At 43.7% G+C, this 18,865-nt stretch overlaps 1 protein-coding gene across 4 annotated transcripts in view; it reads right to left on the bottom strand.

Annotated features, from left to right (window-relative positions):
- Positions 1 to 12,438: 12,438 nt before the first annotated feature.
- The window catches only part of PHACTR4 (phosphatase and actin regulator 4), a gene marked incomplete at both ends in the record, with an annotated part of 71,995 nt that continues 65,568 nt past the window's right edge, over positions 12,439 to 18,865 (bottom strand). For all 4 annotated transcript variants that reach the window (XM_080690597.1, XM_080690596.1, XM_080690595.1 and 1 more), the window contains 3 exons: positions 12,439 to 12,519; positions 14,669 to 14,806; positions 17,018 to 17,079. In XM_080690597.1, coding sequence (XP_080546723.1) covers positions 12,439 to 12,519; positions 14,669 to 14,806; positions 17,018 to 17,079 — 281 coding nt within the window. The remainder of the gene's footprint in view (positions 12,520 to 14,668; positions 14,807 to 17,017; positions 17,080 to 18,865) is intronic.

Here is an 18,865-nt window from a genome sequence, read left to right as displayed (position 1 = left end):
TTAGTGAGACCCTGTTTCCAAATAAAATATAAAATGGGTCTGAGAGTATAGCCCGGAGGTAGAAAAGCCCCTGGGTTCCACCCCCAGTACCACCACAAAAAATAAATAAATAAATAAATAAAATAAAAAATAAGGTCTAAGGGTGTATCTCAGTGCTATATTGTCCTCGGTACCACATGCGTGCATACGTGCGTGCACACACATACACACATGCAGACACACACAGACAGAAGTGGTGATCACCTATAATCTCAATATATGGGAGGCTGAGACAAGAGGATCGCAGGTTCTCAGCCAGGCTCAGCAATTTAGTGAGGCCCTCAGCAACTTACTGAGACTTTATCTCAAAAAAAAAAAAAAAAAAAGGGCTGAGTTATAGCTCAAAGGTAAAAAAAAAAAAAAAAAAAAAAAAAAAAAAAAAAAAAAAACTTGGGATCAATCCCCAGTACCAAAACAGAGCAATTTCAAAGCCTGCCTCAGCAATTTATTTTATTTTATTTTTTGCGGGTCTGGGGACGGAACCCAGAAGCATTTGACCTCCGAGCTACACCTCCTGCCCTATTTTTTATTCTTTATTTTGAAACAGGGTCTCACTGAGTTGCAGATGGCCTCACTAAGTACCTGAGGCTGTCCGTGAACCGTGATCCTCCAGTCTCAGCCTCCCAAATGCTGGGATTATAAGTGTGCACCTCCACTCCCGGCTCTGTCTCAGCAATTTAGTGAGACCATGTCTCAAAAGTAAATAGGCAGCCAGGCGTGGTGGCGCACGCTTGTAATCCTGGCATTCAGGAGGCTGAGACAGGAGGATCACGATTCATGGCCAGCCTCAGCTACTTAGTGAGGTCCTTTGCAACTCAGTGAGACCTGTTCTGAAATAAATAATAAAAAAATAGGGCTGTGGGTGGAGCTCAGAGGTAGAATGCCCCTGGGTTCTATCCCTAGTACTACAAAAAGAAAAGAAAAAAAAAGAAAGTAACCTGGGCATAGTGACACATGCTTATAATCCTAGTATTTAGGAGGTTGGGACAGGATTACAGGTTCATGGCCATTCTCACTAATTTATTTACTTATATTATTTTTTATTTTTATTTTTTAGTGGTACTGGGGAGGGAACCCTTCTACCTCTAGGCTACACTCCCAGACCTATTTTATATTTTATTTGGAAACAGGGTCTCTTAAACCAGCAAGGCTGGCTTCAAACCTGCACATGCTCTTCCTGTCTCCGCCTCCCAAGCGAGGGGATTACAAGCATGTGCTACCACACCCAGATTTTATTTATTTTGAAACAGTCTCACTAAGTAGCTGAGGCTGTATGATCTTCCCTAATACTGGGATTATAGCATATATCACCTGCCCAGCTAACTTTATTAATTTAACACAATTATTTTATTTTGTGGTATTGGGGATGGAACCCAGGGGCATTCTATGTCCGAGTTACACCTTCAGACCTATTTTTTATTTTTATTTTGAAACAGGGTCTGAGTTGCAAAGGGCTTCCCTAAGTATTAGCTGAGGCTGTCTGTGAACCACCATCCTCTTGAACCATTAGCCTCCCAAATGCTAGAATTACAAGTGTGTGCCACCACACCAGGCTCATTTAAAACTATTGTTGGAAGTGATGACACACTTCTAAAATCCCAGTACTTGGGAGGCTGAGACAAATTAATCTCATAAATTGTCGGGCATGGACGTACACACTTGTAATCCCAGTGCTTGGGAGGCTGAGACAGGAGGATCACAAAGGTTTGAAGCCAGCCTCTGCTACTTAGTGAGGCTCTCAGCAACTTAGTGAGACCCTCCCTGTTTCCAAATAAAGTATAAAATAGGTCTGGGAGTTTAGCCCAGAGGTAGAAAACCCCCTGGGTTCCATCCCTAGTAACACACACACACACACACACACACACACACACACACACACACACACACACACACCTAGCAAGGCAGTTTTCAAACAAAAAATAAAAAGGGGCTGGATAGGTTGTAGTTCTGAGGCAGAATGCCCCTGGGTTCAAAATCCCCACTACAAAACAAAAATGAAAACAAAACCCAACCCTCTGAGCCGGCCATGGTGGTGTACACTTGTAATTCCAGTACTTGGGATTCTGAGACAGGAGGATTGTGCAGGTTCAAAGCCAGCCTCAGTGAGACCCTGCTTCCAAAATAAATATAAAATAGGTCTGGTGGTGTAGCCCAGATGTAGAGGCCCCTTTGTTCCATCCCCAGTACAACAACAAAAAAAACTCTCAACCCTTCCTCAAACTAAATATATTCTTGGTTCTTCTCTTGAGAAGTTACAAAAAATATCAAATTTATAGTATAGTAGTTTCATAGTAGTGTAGAGACTGTAAGGGGCTTAATGTATGAGCTCATTCAGCCCTCATCAAAACCCTGTTGTATTCTTTTATTATCCCTTTACTTTTTGGGGGGAGTACTTAAGGTTTGAACCCAGGGACACTGCCTCTAAAGGTTTTTTTTTTCTTTTTGCTGGCATTCGACCTCTGAGGTAACCCCCTGCCCTATTTTTTATTATTTTAAAACATGATCTAAGTTGTGGAGGTCCTTCTAAATAGCTGAGGCTGTCCAGGAACCACAATCCTGTTTCAGCCTCCCCCTCCCGAATGCTGGGATTACAAACATATGCCACCATGCCTGGCTCCGTATTTTATTTATTTTGAAACAAGGTCTCACTAAATTGTGTAGGGCCTAAATAGCTGAGGCTGGCCATGAACCTGTGATCCTCCCAAGTGCCAAGATTATGTGTGCATAACTACACCCAATTCTTTACCTTTTTTTTTTTCTTTGTGGTACTAGGGATGGAACCCAGGGACTTCCTACCTCCAGGCTATACTCCCAGACCTATTTTATATATTTGGAAACAGGGTCTCAGGAAGTTGCTGAGCCTCTCAGTAGCTGAGGCTGGTTTCGAACATGCGCAACCCTCCTGCTTCAGCCTCCCAAGTACTGAGATTACAAGCATACACCACCATGCGTGGTTCTTTTTTGTATTTTGTAAAACAGAATCCCAGTAGTAGCTGAGGCTGGCCTCAAGCCTGTTGCCCTGTCTCCTCAGCCTCCTAAATACCGGAATTACCAGTGTGCACCACACCAATCCTGGCTCCCACTTTTCCATTTTTGTGGATCTGGGGATTGAACCCAGTGACATTTTATTATGGGATATCCCCCAAGCCTGATTTCATATTTGGAAACAAGGTCTCACTAGGTTGCCGAGGGCCTAAATTGCTGAGGCTGACTTCAAACCTGTTATCCTCCACTCTCTATCTCCCAAGTACTGGGATTACAGGCATGGCTTCCCTTTCTATAGATGAATGGAGATCAAGTAATAGACAGGTTAGGATTCAAGTCCACTAAGTCTGGTGATGGCCAGTAACACATGCCCAGAATGCAATTGGAAAGGCTAGTAAGGTTGCAAACTGATCCTCACTACAAAGCTAGGGGGGCCTGGAACACTGAGTTTTGTCAGTTCAGAGAGCTAAGTCTTTAAGAGAAGCTCTAGGAAATCATCCACTTATCCCAAACCAGACCCTAGTTACTTCTACCTCCAAGCTACACCCCAGCCCAATTTTTTTCCCCAGTACTGGGGATGGAACCCAGAGGTATTCTGAGTTAAATAGCTGAGGATGTTGCCAACTGCGATCCTCCTGTCTCAGCCTCCCAAATGCTAGGATTACAAGGCCTGCACCACCTTGCCTGGCTCCTTTATTCACTTCTGAAGTTTTCGGGATGGAAGATAGGGGCATTCTACCTCCAAGCTACACCCAAAGGCCTATAATTTTAGTCCTTTTTATTTTTTAAATAAGGTTTAAGTACCTGAGCCTTTCCAACTGCCATCCTCTGGTCTCAGCCTCCCCAATGCTGGGATTACAAGTGTGTGCCACTTCTCATGGGTCCTTTTGTTTTGAAACAGGGTTTAACTAAAACACAGAAGGGCTCACTAACCTATGATCCTTCTGTCTCAGCCTCCCCAATCACTGGGACTATCAACTTCTGTCATACCAGCTTTACCTAGTTTTAATACCCACAAATCCATACTTACCTTGTAGCTGGCTGCCTGAGTCCCTATAGGCTTACTCTCAATGCTCAGACAGTGCAGGGAGTCCATTGTGACATAACTTTCTCACACAATAGAGCAGGCTAGGTTCAGGGCCAGGCATCCCATTTGAAATGCATGGACTGATCAACTGCTCCACCATCCTTAACTGTACTAAGTGCCTTGACTCTCAGGACAAAACCCCAAGCTATTATTCCACACAGGGAGATCCCCTTAAAAAAATCTTCCTAGAACTGGACATGTTGTAATCTGAGCATTTGGGAGGTGGAGACAGGAGAGGTTATGAGCTAGCCTCAGCTACTTAGTGAGGACCCTTGCAACTCAGTGGACCATTTCAAATAAAAAAATTAGGGCTTGGGGTGCAGCTCAGAGGTAGAATGCACCCTCAAACCCCCTAAAATTGATAGCCGGGTATGGTGGCACATGCAGGCTGCATTGACAGCCAATAAAAAAAAAATAAAAAAATCCCATTGTTAGGGATGCCACACTGCGAGATATTTCTAGATATTAAAAACTCCAAACTTAGCGGGGCCTTTATCTCTGTGGCACTGAGGACTGAACCCAAGTTCTAAACTGACTCCCAGGACTTTGAGCTACTCAGTCCCATATTTTTTTGAAAGGACGGTCAGCCTCCCAATTTGTGGGATTAGCATGTGCAACCAAGCCTGGCTCACTGAGGATTAGCTTTACACATTTTAGGAGTCTTAGTCAAGCTTCACACATCCCAGAACTGCCCACTTATGCAGCACCACTCATAGTACACAGGCTGAGAATAAACACGAATTAAAAAAGGCAACACAAGCATTCAGCCATTTTTATTTCAAATCCATAAATACATGTGCTCCACTCACAACATAATCACAAATATTCAATGCATAAACAGCATCTATACTGGTTTTGCAACCCCTCCGAAAAGCTCACCCCCCTCAAGTCACCCACTACATTTATTTCATTAGATCTAATCATGTCCAACACCTTTCCAAGTTCCTCAAATTTCTATGGGTATGTTGAAACTGGCATGGAGCCTGGTATCCCATGTTAGCTCCAGAATGGGAACTACAGGCACATAATTGGCATTACTAGTCAATTCTCAGGATCCAACAATTTTACTACCAGATTAACAAAATTCTGTTTGTGGCTATTTTTCCTTCAGTATGGGGATTGAACACAAGACCTCACACATTAGACAAATGCCCTACTGCTTAACTATCTCCAGTCATAAATGGTTGCTTTAAGAGACAAATTTACCCAACACATGTATCTTTACAGATCTCCAAGTATCTGATCAATGGCTATTAATTGTAGATCTTCTTATGACCTGAAAGAAAATAAACACACTGTTATATTTCCTAAAGTTGAAAAACTTATTATCTTAGTATAGTAGATACTGTTTCCTGCATGGTTTATCTCCTCAGTCATGGTCCATAGGACTCTGAGAAGCTGTAGGAATATGCAGGCGCAGACACAAAGCCCAGCTTCATCTCCAACGTTGTGGAAAGGGACTGTACATCACAGGGCCAGGCCCTATGCTCCCCTACGCCACTAGGACAGAGCCCGGGGAGAGTGACCTCCCGGGGTATCCACGTTGAAATGCCAAATTAGCAGCACATTAGAGCAACTCACATACAATTCTTAATCACTTAATAATTCATAATAACTAAATGCCCTTAAAACATCTCCACATGATGCTTCTCAATTTTTGTGGTGCTGGGGATTCAATCCATGGGAACTCTCCCAGAATCCAAGCTACAAACCCAGTCCTTAGTTTGCATATTAAGATTATAGGCAAACAAAACCACACCCTAATCTTAAATCTCTAGAGACACACAGACTTTAGAGTGCCTAAGGACCATGCAATTAGTTAACTGTTGTGGTACTAGGGATGGAACCAGGGGCACTCTACCCCCTGCCCTAAGTAGGGGAGGCTGTCTGCAAACCGTGATCCTCCAGGTCTCAGCCTCCCGAATGCTGGGATTCTAAGCCTGCGCCACCACACCCGGCTTCTGTTTGTTTTTGACTCAGTCTCGACCTCCCAAGTACTGGGATTACAAGCATGAGCCACTATGGCCAACTAACTTAACTGGTTTTAAGGAATTTTGCCAAACTTTAACTTCATTAGTCACGTAATAACAAACATGCTCGTAATACCAGTATGAGACTACATAAGCAAAACAGGCTCTATTCTGAATAAGAGACTACAACATGCAAAACCATTTTAACCTTAATGTACAATTTTGCCGAATTAACCACAAGCAATTTTAGAAATACGTCCACAAAAACACAGCAAAATTTGCATTTAGACACATCTAACAAAAGCACTGCTTAAAATACCTAGGGTAGATCTTAATGGGCTACCTGACATATACTGATTAAGCCAAAATTTATCAGATAACTTACCTTGAATAAGATTCCGAATCAGAAGATGGAATTCTGCAAAACAAGGCATTAACACATTAAAAAAAAATCGAAGCTGTAATTAAAATCCTTGGGAGGCTGAAAAGGATTACAAGCTTGAGAACTTCAGCAACTTTTCTGAGGCCCTGCGCCGATTTGTTACACAGGACTTAAACCCTGAAAGAAACTATAGTTTTGTTTCCTGCATGGTTTATCTCCTCAGTCATGGTCCATAGGACTCTGAGAAGCTGTAGGAATATGCAGGCGCAGACACAAAGCCCAGCTTCATCTCCAACGTTGTGGAAAGGGACTGTACATCACAGGGCCAGGCCCTATGCTCCCCTACGCCACTAGGACAGAGCCCGGGGAGAGTGACCTCCCGGGGTATCCACGTTGGTATGCCGAAATTCGACTTAAAGATTGGCAAGTCATTACATTGAGCAAGTCTCAAAGCTGTAGCGTTCAGCCAAATTCTACAAACTACCACGAATCAAGGCAGAAGGTAACAGCAAATGTAGAAATCAGGCTAGCCAATTCTCAATTCAAACAGCCTGTGAGAGCTAAACTGATTCTGTTGGAATCGTGTAAGTCCTTTTCATAAGTAGTCGGTCACCCAGTACGTAGTTTCTACACTCAGAGGCCCGAAATAAACCGCCTGCGCCAAGCGCAGGGGGAACACGCGCCCTACAGGACGCAGGACGGTAAGGCACGGTGTAGGCAACTCAGCGGCGGTAGAGAGCCTCTGCAGGAGCCGGGTGGCAGCTCTAAGGCGGGGCTCGGTGGCCGCTAGGCTGCGTCGCAGCCCCCTCGCAGGACAAAACGTACTTGGCAAGAACGCCGCTAAATATCTTCTAAGTAACAGGAGCCGAAAGGAAGATTCAGTCCCGAACATAGGTTAATAAGAGAAAAAAGAAAGAGGGACGAGCCAGATAAAGACACTCACCAAAGAGTATGGGCGTTTGAGAGAAGCCCGCCTCAGAAAGACTGAAAGACGATCAAGAATCTCTATTTATACCCTATTGAGTGCCCGGATGTCCCGGAATGACGAATGCGCCTGCGCAGCGACATGCGCAGTTAGGGAACTGAGCTTTCCTAAGACTGCTGGGATCTCCTGCGGGTGAGCCCCGCCCTCACCAGGTTGGATTCCTCTCGCGATACCAGAGACTTAAAGCGGGATTTTACCAGGAAACGTAAATTATGGAAGCTAGTTCGTGGCCAAGTAGATGGGTAAATAGAGTCCGCTTCTCCACGGCTGGCTCGCCTAGGCAGTAGGCTATGCCGTTAGAAAAGCTGATTAAAGCCTCTCTGTAGCCGGGCGTGGTGGCGCACGCTTGTAATCCCAGCATTTGGGAGGCTGAAGCAGAAGGATCGCAGTTCGTGGACAGCCTCAGCTACTTAGGCCCTTTGCAACTCAGTGAGACCCTGTTTCAAAATAAAGAATAAAAAATAGAGTTGGCAAACCGGGCGTGGCGGCGCATGCTTGTAATCCCAGGCTGAGGCAGAATGAGCGCGGTTCAAGGTCAGCCTCAGCTACTAGTTGAGGCCCTTTGCAATTCAGTGAGACCCTGTTTCAGAACTAAGAATAAAAAATAGGGCTGGTGCTGTAATTCAGAGCTACAATGCCCCTGGGTTCCATCCCTGGTACCGAAAAAAACAAAAACTCTAGAATTGTTTGGCATCTTAAACTTCTAAAATACTTTAATAATATTGATGGTGAGACTGATATACAATGCAATTATGTATTTTACAAGGAGATTCTGTACATCAGGAAAGCATCTTGAAGCACAACACACCAGGCATTTATTTATTATTTACATTATGATTGTGAGCTTTCTACTTACACAGAAAGGGAACACAAAAACCCATTTTTACATACATTAAAACAACTGAATAGACTTCACCCACAAAGTATCTTGTTTAAAAAAAACACACGAATGAGATGAAAGATGAACCAGAACGCTTGATGGCACACAGAAGGCAGACAAAGAGCTCAAGAAATCATATTCTGCCTCAAGCTTGGCACATTACAGGAAAGAAAGGCAGTGAAAGGGGTTTGATTATGTTATTCAAGCCACAAACAACACAGACATAAGCCAAGCAGTCTGAAACCAACAAGATCAGATGGTCAGAAGTCAGGGTATCAGTTCATGTGTGACCACCATATACCTTTGTACAGATTTAGGAAAATCCTCACCGATCTTCCCTTAGTTACTCCAAATGAAAACGAGTTTAAAAAGTGGTGGATTCGTATCACTTCCAGAGCCTTAATGTTTGACAGTATCTGAGAAGTCAGAGATTCCCCCTTTTCCCACAAAAAGAAAGCACTACACCTTTTAAGGTCACTTTAGCTTTCCTGTTTTGATGTGACACTCTGATTCCTCAGCAAATCTTATGTGGACATAAAAAAATTTACTAAAAAATTACACTATAGAACAAATGACAAAGATTAGAGAATACATCAGAAGAAATCTATGAGAAGGCCACAATATCCTAAATATTAACAGTGGGCCTGGTGCTGCGTGCCTGTAATCCTAGTACTTGGAACGCTGAGACAGGAGGATTGCAGGTTTGAGACTAGCCTCAGCAATTTAGTGAGGACCACAGCAACTTTATGATACTCTTTCAAAATAAAAAAAGTAAAATAGGGCTGGGGGTGTAGCTCAGAGGTAGAAGACCCCTGGATTCAATCCCTAGTACCAAAGGGGGAGAAAAAAAAGAAGGGAAGGGAAAAAAGCCACATTCACCAGTTAAATATAAACTATTTTTTTTCTTTCATTTACAGTGTAGATAGAAATTCAGAGAAAAATAGGGGAGTGGGATGTGGCTCAGTGGTAGAACAATTGCCTAGCACACATGAGGCCCTGGGTTCTTCTCCAGGACCTCAAAAAAAGGGGGAGGGTAATAGGGCTGAGGACACAGAAGGTATAGCTCATTGTTAGAGCACTTGCCTAGGATGTGCAAGGCCCTGGGTTTGATCACGAGCACCAGAAAAAAAATTGCCCATATGATTTCAATGTGGCCAATTAGGCCTAACTAGCTCAATCCTAAATTAATTTAAAAAAATAGGCTCTAAGGTTTTCAAGGAAGTAACCAAACCTTCTGTTTTAGGAATTTATACAAATATATATGACAAATACAAAATGGGGTGGGGACTGAACCAATGCCTGGCACCAACCACACTGGCCACAGTGTGGAAAAGGCAACGGGACTGAGGTGGAAGCTACCAGTGAAGGTCAGGAGGACAGTGTTGGAGTGAGGGGGGAATGTGTGGAGGAGGGGCAGCCGGCACAGGAGGGCTGGGTAGGACCGTGCTTCCCGTGCTTCTCCGATGCCTTTTACATCCAGCACGTCCCTGGGGACCTTGCTGTGATTGAGGCTGCAGGGCAGGTGTGGGGCTGATGGCACACAAGTGCCCACACAGCCTGTCCACAGGTCTGCTTTACAGAGCAGAATACATCTACTGGCTGAAGTGATTTATAGTATCATTTGGTACAATCAAGATATAAGAATCTATAAAATTCAAGTCACTAAGTCAATTTTCTGCCAAGCTGTCATTAAGGCCTTTTTGTTTTTTTATGTAGAAAATGCCCACACTTTCTCATTTGATCAACATGGATTCTGGTTGCAGCTCCAACTATTTAATAGCGAAAACAAAAGCTTCCATCCTTCCTTAAGATCATTAAAGAAATCAGATGACAAGCACCCCAAAGGAGGAAGGTGTCAGATCCTGAGCATTCTCTCAAACTTGAGTGTCTGAAGGACTATATTGCTGTGTTACAAGAGGTATAGTGCAATGCTGTCTACTGACATATGAAAGCTTCCTCTGGAAGTGGGGACCCCTTTGCCAAAAGGCTCGGGATTGCCAAAGGTGCTCCCCATAACCAATTGGACTTTATGGCTGGAATTTAGTGTCTATATGAGTGGGTCTCATACCAGGGCATGGAGGTAAGGCTAATGGTGCACACTGTGCCTCAGCAGAGGCAGTCATTTGGGGGCAGGGGTGTGGTACAGCCAATAAAACTTGGAACCTGCAAGCGGCCCAGAACTTTGGTGTATGGTGAAGGAAAACCCCTCACATATGATGCTATATAAAAAGGTTCAAAAGTACTGACAAAGTATTCAGTTTTGCCCAGGAGCAACACATGAGAATCCATTCCACTGAAAGGCTACATTCATGCAAGTGCTGTTCACCCCAGGACAGATCCTAAGGATGCAATCGTGGCTGTGCTGGGAAGTGTGAAAGCTCCCTCCACAGGTCACTCTGGAGATAAGCAGCAAAGCAGCCCCAGGTTTTATAAGAGCTGTTTTCCCTCAAACTTCAGCATCATGGACGATGGTAGCTAAAAGACATGATCAAAAACAGGCATGTTAGTGGATAATATAGATTGATTTTATTTTCTTCTATCAGTGGTAATGAAGTAGGTAATGCTAACAAAGAAAAAAAATGACTGTTCCAGGCCAGGCATGGTGGTGCACATGGTATAATCCCAGTTCTTGGGAAGCTGAGACAGGAGGATCATAGGTTAAAGGCCTGCCATGGCTACTTAGAGAGGCCCTCTGCAACTTCTACCTCCACGCTCTACCTCAAACCCAATTTTGTTTGTTTATTTATAGTATGGGAGGTTGAACTCAGGAGCATTCTAAGTCTTATCTTAATTTTTGTTTTTCAGTAATGGGAATTAAACCTAGGGCATTCTGCCTCCAAGCTTATACCCCTAGCCCATTTTATATTCTTTATCTTATTTATTTTTTATTTCTTGCAGTACTGAGGATGGAACCCAGGGGCATTCTACCTTTGAGCTATACCCCCAGCCCTTTTTTTATTCTTTATTTTGAAACAGGGTCTCACTGAGTTGCAAAGGGCCTCAGTAAGTAGCTAACAGTGTCCACAAACTGTGATCCTCCCATCGTGCCCTCCCAAATGCTGGGATTACAAATGTGTACCTCCATGCCTAGCTTATATATATATATATATTTTTTGAGGTACTGGGGATGAAACCCAGGGGCATTCTCCCATACCTCCAAGATACACCCCCATCCCTATTTTTTAGTCTTTTTATCCCGTGAAACAGGGTATCATTGAGTTGCAAGGGGCCTCACTAAGTAGCTGAGGCTGTCTGTGAACTGCAATCCTCCAGGCTGCCTCCAGAATGCTGGGATGACAAGCATGCACCACCACAACTGGCCTATATTCTTTATTTTTTATTTTATTTTTTTGTGGTACTGGGGGTGGAACCCAGAGGCTTTCTACCTCCGGGCTATACTCCCAGACCTATTTTTATATTTTTTTTATTTGGAAACAGGGTCTCACTAAGTTGCTGAGAGCCTCACTAAGTACCTGAGGCTGGCTTCAAACCCGTGCGATCCTCCTGTCTCAGCCTCCCAAATGCTGGGATTACAAGCATGTGCCACCACGCCCGGCTAAAACTGGGGATTATTAAAATATCTTATAGGTTTATTGCAAATATTAAACAAGATAATATAAATTGGGCTGGGATTGTGGTTTGCTGGTTGGGCACTTTCCTGGCATGGTGCTGGGGATTGAACCCAAGGTGCTGGGGATTGAACCCAAGGGTATTCTACCTCTGAGTTATACCCCAGCCCTATTTTTTTATTCTTTATCTTGTAACAGGGTCTCACTAAGTGGTGGAAGGCCTCACTAAGTTGCTGATGCTTTCCTGGAACCTGCAATCCTCCTGTCCCTGGCTCCCAAGTACTGGGATAACAATCATGTGCCACCACACCTGGCTGATTGTCTTTCTTTTAACTGATTTCATTATAGTTCTCCACATCTGCTTTGATTTTGTTTTTTGAGGTGCAAAGAATGAAACCCAGTGTCTCATGCATGCTAGCAAAAGGCTCTACCACTGAACTACATTCCCAGTCCAGAGTCTTGCATATCAGAACAACACTGGTATGTGTTTGTTGGGAAAAATTTTATTTATTAAACTAATAGTATTTGGGTCTTTTGGGACTTACCGTGTGAAATGTTTGCTCTCTTCATGAACTTCCATCTCTGAGCTTTTAAATTCATTTAATTCTTTTCTAATGGCAGCCTGTGGAGTAGAAATAAAAGGGTTTCAGCATCTTCTGTCTGCTATAGGATTGAACTGTGAGTTTCTTATACTTTTTATTGTGCTGAACTGTGTGAGTTACCATACCCCTGGCAGTCAACCCACAGGAAAAAGAGAAGCCTGGTCAACACACTGAGGGAATTGCTGAGCCTGGTAGACATCACTGTGCCTGGCTGCATTCATCTCATATTAAACCTACAAACTTTTTTTTTTTTTTTTTTTGGTGGTAATGGGGTTCCTGGAAGCCCTTCTACCTCCAGGCTACACTCCCAGACCTATTTTTACATTTTTATTTGGAAACAGGGTCTCCTAAGCCAGTGTGCACGGCTGCCTTCGAACTTGCGCGATCCTCCTCTCTCTGCCTCCCAAGCGTGGGGATTACAAGCATGTGCACCACGCCTGGCCTTTTTTTTTTTTTTTTTGCGGTACTGGGGATGGAACCCAGGGGCCTTCTACCTCCGGGTTACACTCCCAGACCTATTTTATATTTTATTTGGAAACAGGGTCTCTTAAATCAGCTGAGGTTGGCTTCGAATCTGCAGGAGCCTTCTGTCTCAGCCTCCCAAGCATGGGGATTACAAGCATGCACCACACCTGGCTTTATTTTTTATTTTGAAACAGGGTCTCACTAAGTTGAGGAGGGCCTACGTAGCTAAGGCTGACTGCAAACTGAAAAGCTCCTGTCTCAGCCTCCCAAATGCTGGGATTACAAGTGTGCGCCACCACACCCAGCCCTTGTATCCAGAATTTAATTTAATTTAATTTTTTTTTTTTGGTGGTACTGGTTCCTGGAAATTCTTCTACCTCTGGGCTATACTCCCAGACCTATTTTATATTTTTTATTTGGAAACAGGGTCTCTTAAGCTAGAGAGCCTGGCTTCAAACCTGCACGATCCTCCTGTCTCCTCCTCCCGAACGTGGGGATTACAAGCGTGCGCCACCACGCAAGGCGCTCGGACTTTAAATTTAACATAACAAACTAGAAAGTGGGTTGTGTTGGCAAACAGCTATAATTCCAGTACTTGGGAGACTGAGACAGGAGGATCACATGTTGGAATACAGCCTGAGCAACACAAGTGAGATTCAGCAACCTAGCCAAGACACTGTTTCAAACACAAAAAATTAAAAGAGCTAGTGGTAAACCAGACATGGTGGCGCATGCTTGTAATCACAGCACTTGGGAGGCAGAGACAGGAGGATTGCACAGGTTTGAAGCCAGCCTCAGCTACTTAGTGAGGCTCTCAGCAATTAGTGAGACCCTGTGTCCAAATAAAGTATAAAATAGGTCTGGGAGCATAGCCCAGAGGTAGAAGTCCCTTGGGTGCATCCCCAGTACTGGAAAAAAAAAAAAAAAAAAAAAGGCTGGAGGGTATAGGTTGGAGTTAAATGCCCCTGCATCCAATCCCTGGTACCTAAATTAAAAACAAAACAAAACAAAAAAAAAACCTCAAGAACTGAGCCAGGCATGAATAAAGAATCCCAGTATTCTTTATTCAAAGTAAAGAATAAAAATTAGGGCAAGGGGTGTAGTTTGGAGGTCAAATGCCCCTGGTTCCATCCCCAGACCCACAAAACAACAACAACAACAACAACACCTAAAAACTCAAGAACCAAGCTGGGTGTGGTGGCACATGCTTGCAATCCCAGCATTTGAGAGGCTGAGACAGGAGGATTGCAGTTCGTGGACAGCCTCAGCTACTCAGTGAGGCCTTCTGTCACTCGGAGGTAGAATCCCCCATTCCTCCTCCAGTACTGCAAGCAAAACAAAACAAAAACTCCAAGAACCTAAATCTTGTTTATTTATTTATTTATTTGCAGTACTGGGGATGGAGCCCAGGGGCACTCCACCTCCAAGCTACCATCCCATACCTATTTTATTTGGAAACAGGGTCTCACTAAGTTGCCGAGAGCCTTACTAAGTAGCTGAGGCTAGTTTCGAACATGTACAATTCTCCCATCTCGGCCTCCCAAGTACTGGGATTATAAATGTGTGCCGCCATGCCCAGCTTCCTAAAAGCTCTTTTAGTTAGTATTTGTTATGCTTCAAGTAAGGAAGCGCGGAGGAGAGCAGCACATGCAAGCAGAGTGCACATGTGAGAGAACATGTGAGCACGCAGGTACTTCCACTCACCTTGTCAGCAGGAGTCAACTTGGTCCAAGGTTTGTCGGCTCGCCGGTCATAATCTTGAGCATCAGTTACCTCTACATATTCATTAAATCTCAGAATCTTCCTGGCAAGTAGTTCAGCCACTGTTGGCCTTTGACTGAGCTGAAAGAAATGGAGCCTCTCAGTTCAATATGCCAGGAACTGACCAGCAATCATCTATTCATTTGCCTTTAAACGTTGAAGATTATAATCACCTGGCCACTTTAACTATTACTGATTCCTGGGTCACATCTCTAGAGATTTTTTTTAAGTCCCTTCAATTCACAGCAAAGATTGAGAACTACTGTTATAATCTAGTCTTTTTTTTTTTTTTAATATATAATGCTTGCCAGGTGTGGTGGCACACACTTGTAATCCCCAGTACGTGGGAGGCTGAGACAGGAGGATCACAGGTTCGCAGCCAACCTCAACTACTTAGTGAGGCACTCCACAATTTAGTGAGACCCTGTTTCAAAATAAAGAATAAAAAAATAGGACTGGGGGTGTAGCTTGGAGGTAGAATGCCCCTAGGTTATATCACCAGTATCACACACACACAAAAGTAATGCCTCAAGAACTTGAGCATCAAGGGTCATGCTAATCTTCTCTGTATTGGTCCACTTTTAGTATATGTGCTGCTGAAGTGAGCCACTAATACTTTTAACATACATATAAATCACATGGGGATATAGGTAAAAAATTCTGGGCTGAGGGTGTATATCAGTGGTAAAGCATGGGCTCAGCATGCTTGAAACCCTCAGTTCAATCCCCAGCACTGTGGTGCTGGGGGTGGAACCCAGGGGCTTTTCTACCTCCAGACTATACTCCCAGATCTATTTTATACTTTATTTGGAAAAAGGGTCTCACACTAAGTTGCTGAGAGCCTCACTAAGTAGCTGAGGCTGGCTTTGAACCTGTATGATCCTCCTGTTTCAGCCTCCCAAGCACTGGGATTATAAGCATGTGCCACTACACGTGATTAGTCTTTTTATTTATGAAACAGGGTCTCACTGAGTTGCGAAAGACCTCGCCACATAGCTGAGGCTGTCCGCGAACCCCACGAATCTCTGGTTTCTGCCTCCTGAATGCTAGGATTAGAAACGTATGCCACCACGCCCGCCCGGCCTTTTTTCTTTTCTTTTTTTTTTGGCGGTAGTGGGGTTCCTGGAAACCCTTCTACCTCCGGGCTACAGTCCCAGACCTATTTTATATTTTTTATTTGGAAACAGTGTCTCTTAAGCCAGAGAGGCTGGCTTCAAACCAGCGAGATCCTCCTGTCTCCGCCTCCCCAGCACGGGGATTACAAGCATGCGCCACAATGCCCAGCTGCCATTTTTCTTTTGAAACAGGGTCTCAATATCTCAATATGTTGCTGAGGTTGGCCTTGAACCGGTGATCTTCCTACTGTTTCAGCCTTCTTTTTCTTTTTTTGTGGTGTTAGGGATAGAACCCAAGGGCATTCTACATTCCGAACTATGCTCCCAGCCCTATCTATTTTTATTTTTTTTTGTGGGTCTGGAGGTGGAATCCAGGGGCATTTGACCTCCAAGATATACCCCCTGCCCTCTTTTTTGTTTTGTTTTCTTTTTGGTGGTACTGGGGTTCCGGGAAACCCTTCTACTTCCGGGCTACACTCCCAGACCTATTTTATATTTTTATTTGGAAACAGGGTCTCTTAAGCCAGTGAGGCTGGCTTTGAACCACCGGGATCCTCCTGTTTCTGCCTCCCAAGCGCGGGGATTACAAGTGTGCGCCACCACGCCCGGCCCTATTTTATGTTTTATTATTATTTTTTTTTAGTCTTTATTTTGAAACCTGATCTCACTGAGTTGCAGAGGGCCTAAGTAGCTGAGCCTGGCAGTGAACCATGATCCTCCTGTCTCAGCCACCCAATGCTGGGATTACAGGCATACACCATCACGGTAGGCTCTATTTCAGCTTTCTAATTACTGGAATTATGAGTGTGCACTACAGCGCCCAACATACATGTATTCATTTTCATAGCAATCAATGGCATGATAAGTTAGATTTATTTATTTATTTGATAGTCTGTGTATGGAACCCAAGGGCATTTGACCTACCAGCTACCTATTTTTTCTTAATTTTGCCCTATTTTTTATTCTTTATTTTGAAATCAGGTCTGAGTGCAAACGGCCTAAATAGCTGAGGCTGTCTGCGAACCGCGATCCTCCAGTCTCAGCCTCCTGAATGGTGGGATTATAAGTTTGCGCCACCACGCCCGGCAAAGATTCTTTTATTTTTATTCAAACAGTTCATCCAAATATATGGCATAGTCAGTATACAGACTAAAATTAAACACATGGGAAGCGGTACCTTTCTAGTGAGCCGACGTTTAATCTCTCGTTTTTCTGCCTGACGATCAGCTTCATTTTTAGCTACAGTTGATAAAAACAAAGAATATTACTCCAGCAATTTGCACATCAAATATTTTCGTAATTATACCAGATATTTCTATCCATGTGTGGTACTGAGATTTGAACCAAGGGCCTTGCACATGTTAGGCAAGCACTCTACAATGGAGCTATATCTCCAACCCTTTTTATTTTGAAACAGTCTTGCTAGGTTGCAGAGACTGAATTACTAAGGCAATCCTCACACCTGAATCTTCCTGTTTATGCCAGCCAAGTACCAGGATTACAGGCATAAGCCACGGCTCATTTTATTTTATTTTGAGACATGGTCCCTATAAAGTCACCCAGGCCTCAGACCTGTGATTCTCCTGCCTCAGCCTCTTGAGTTGCTGGGATTATAGGCATGTGCCACTGTGCTAGCTGAACAAGACACTTTCTTGTCAGCTGGTATATTCATTCATATACTTAAGAGCAAGGGTTAGCAAACTAAGGATTATCCAGGGAAGTTCTATCTGAGTTACATCTCTAGCCCTTTTTATTTTTATTTTGAAACAGGGTCCAAAATTCCAACAATTGTCTTTACTTTTTTTTTTTTTTTGCAGGTCTGGGGATGAAACCCAGGGTCATTCTACCTCCAAGCTATACCCCCAACACTATTTTTTATTCTTTATTTTGAAACAGGGTCTCACTGAGTTGCAGAGGACCTCACTAAGTAGCTGAGGCTGGTCACGAACCTAGATCCTCCTGTCTCAGCCTCTGAGCTGCAGAGGACCTCACTAAGTAGCTGAGGCTGGTCACGAACTTAGATCCTCCTGCCTCAGCCTCTCAAATGCTAGGATAAGAGTGTGCACCACAATGCTTGGTGTCCTTACATTTTGAAACAGTTTTACAGCCACCTATACAATATTCCTCATTTACTCTTTGGTTTGTAAAGCCAAAAATATTTAAACTGTGCTTCCCTGCTTTGTTGTTCATGTTATTTTTGGTACCAGGGATAAAAGCCAGGGCATTCTACCTCTGCGCTACATCCCTAGCCCTTTTAATTTTTTTATTTTGAAACAGGGTCTAAGTTCCTGAGGGTCTTATTAAATTGATGAAGATGTCCTGGAACCTGCAATTCTCCTGTTTTGTTGGGTGGGTTGTTTGTTTGTTTGTTTGTTTTTAAAGGTACTGCTGATTAAACTCAGGGGCATTCTACCTCTGAATTAAACCCCCAGCCCTATTTTATTTTTATTTAAAAACAGGGTCTCCCTAGGTTGATGAGAATCACAGGATTTGCTGAGGCTGTCCTTGAATCAGCCATCCTCTTATCTTACCCTTCCAGGTACTGGAATTACAGGCCTGTGGCACCAGGCCTGGCTCAAGAGACCCTGTTTTAAAATTAAAAATAAGATGGGCATGGTGGTGCATGCTTGTAATTCCAGTACTTGGGAGGCTGAGACAGGAGGATTGCAGGTTTGTGGCTAGACTCAGCTACTTAGTGATACCCTTTTTAAAAATAAAGAATAAAAAATAGGGTTGGGGTATAGCTCAAAGGTAGAATGCTCCTGGGCTCAATCCCCAGTAACACACACACACACACACACACACACACACACACACACACACACACTAAATGTACATTATTTGAGAGGCAGAGAGGAGGATTGCAGGTGGCTAGCCAGTGTCAGCTACTTAGGCCCCCCACAACTTGGTGAGACCCCATATAAAAAATAGGGCTAGAAATGTAGTTCAGAGGTAGAATACCCCTGGGTCCAATCCTCAGTACCACAAATAACAAACAAACAAACAAACAAACAAACAATGAGTG

This window comes from Muscardinus avellanarius (genome assembly GCF_963383645.1).
Source record: "Muscardinus avellanarius genome assembly, chromosome: 3".
NCBI classification, from domain to species: domain Eukaryota; kingdom Metazoa; phylum Chordata; class Mammalia; order Rodentia; family Gliridae; genus Muscardinus; species Muscardinus avellanarius.
The sequence above is the reverse complement of the archived record's forward strand: the minus strand, read 5'-3'. Positions and strand labels throughout refer to the sequence as shown.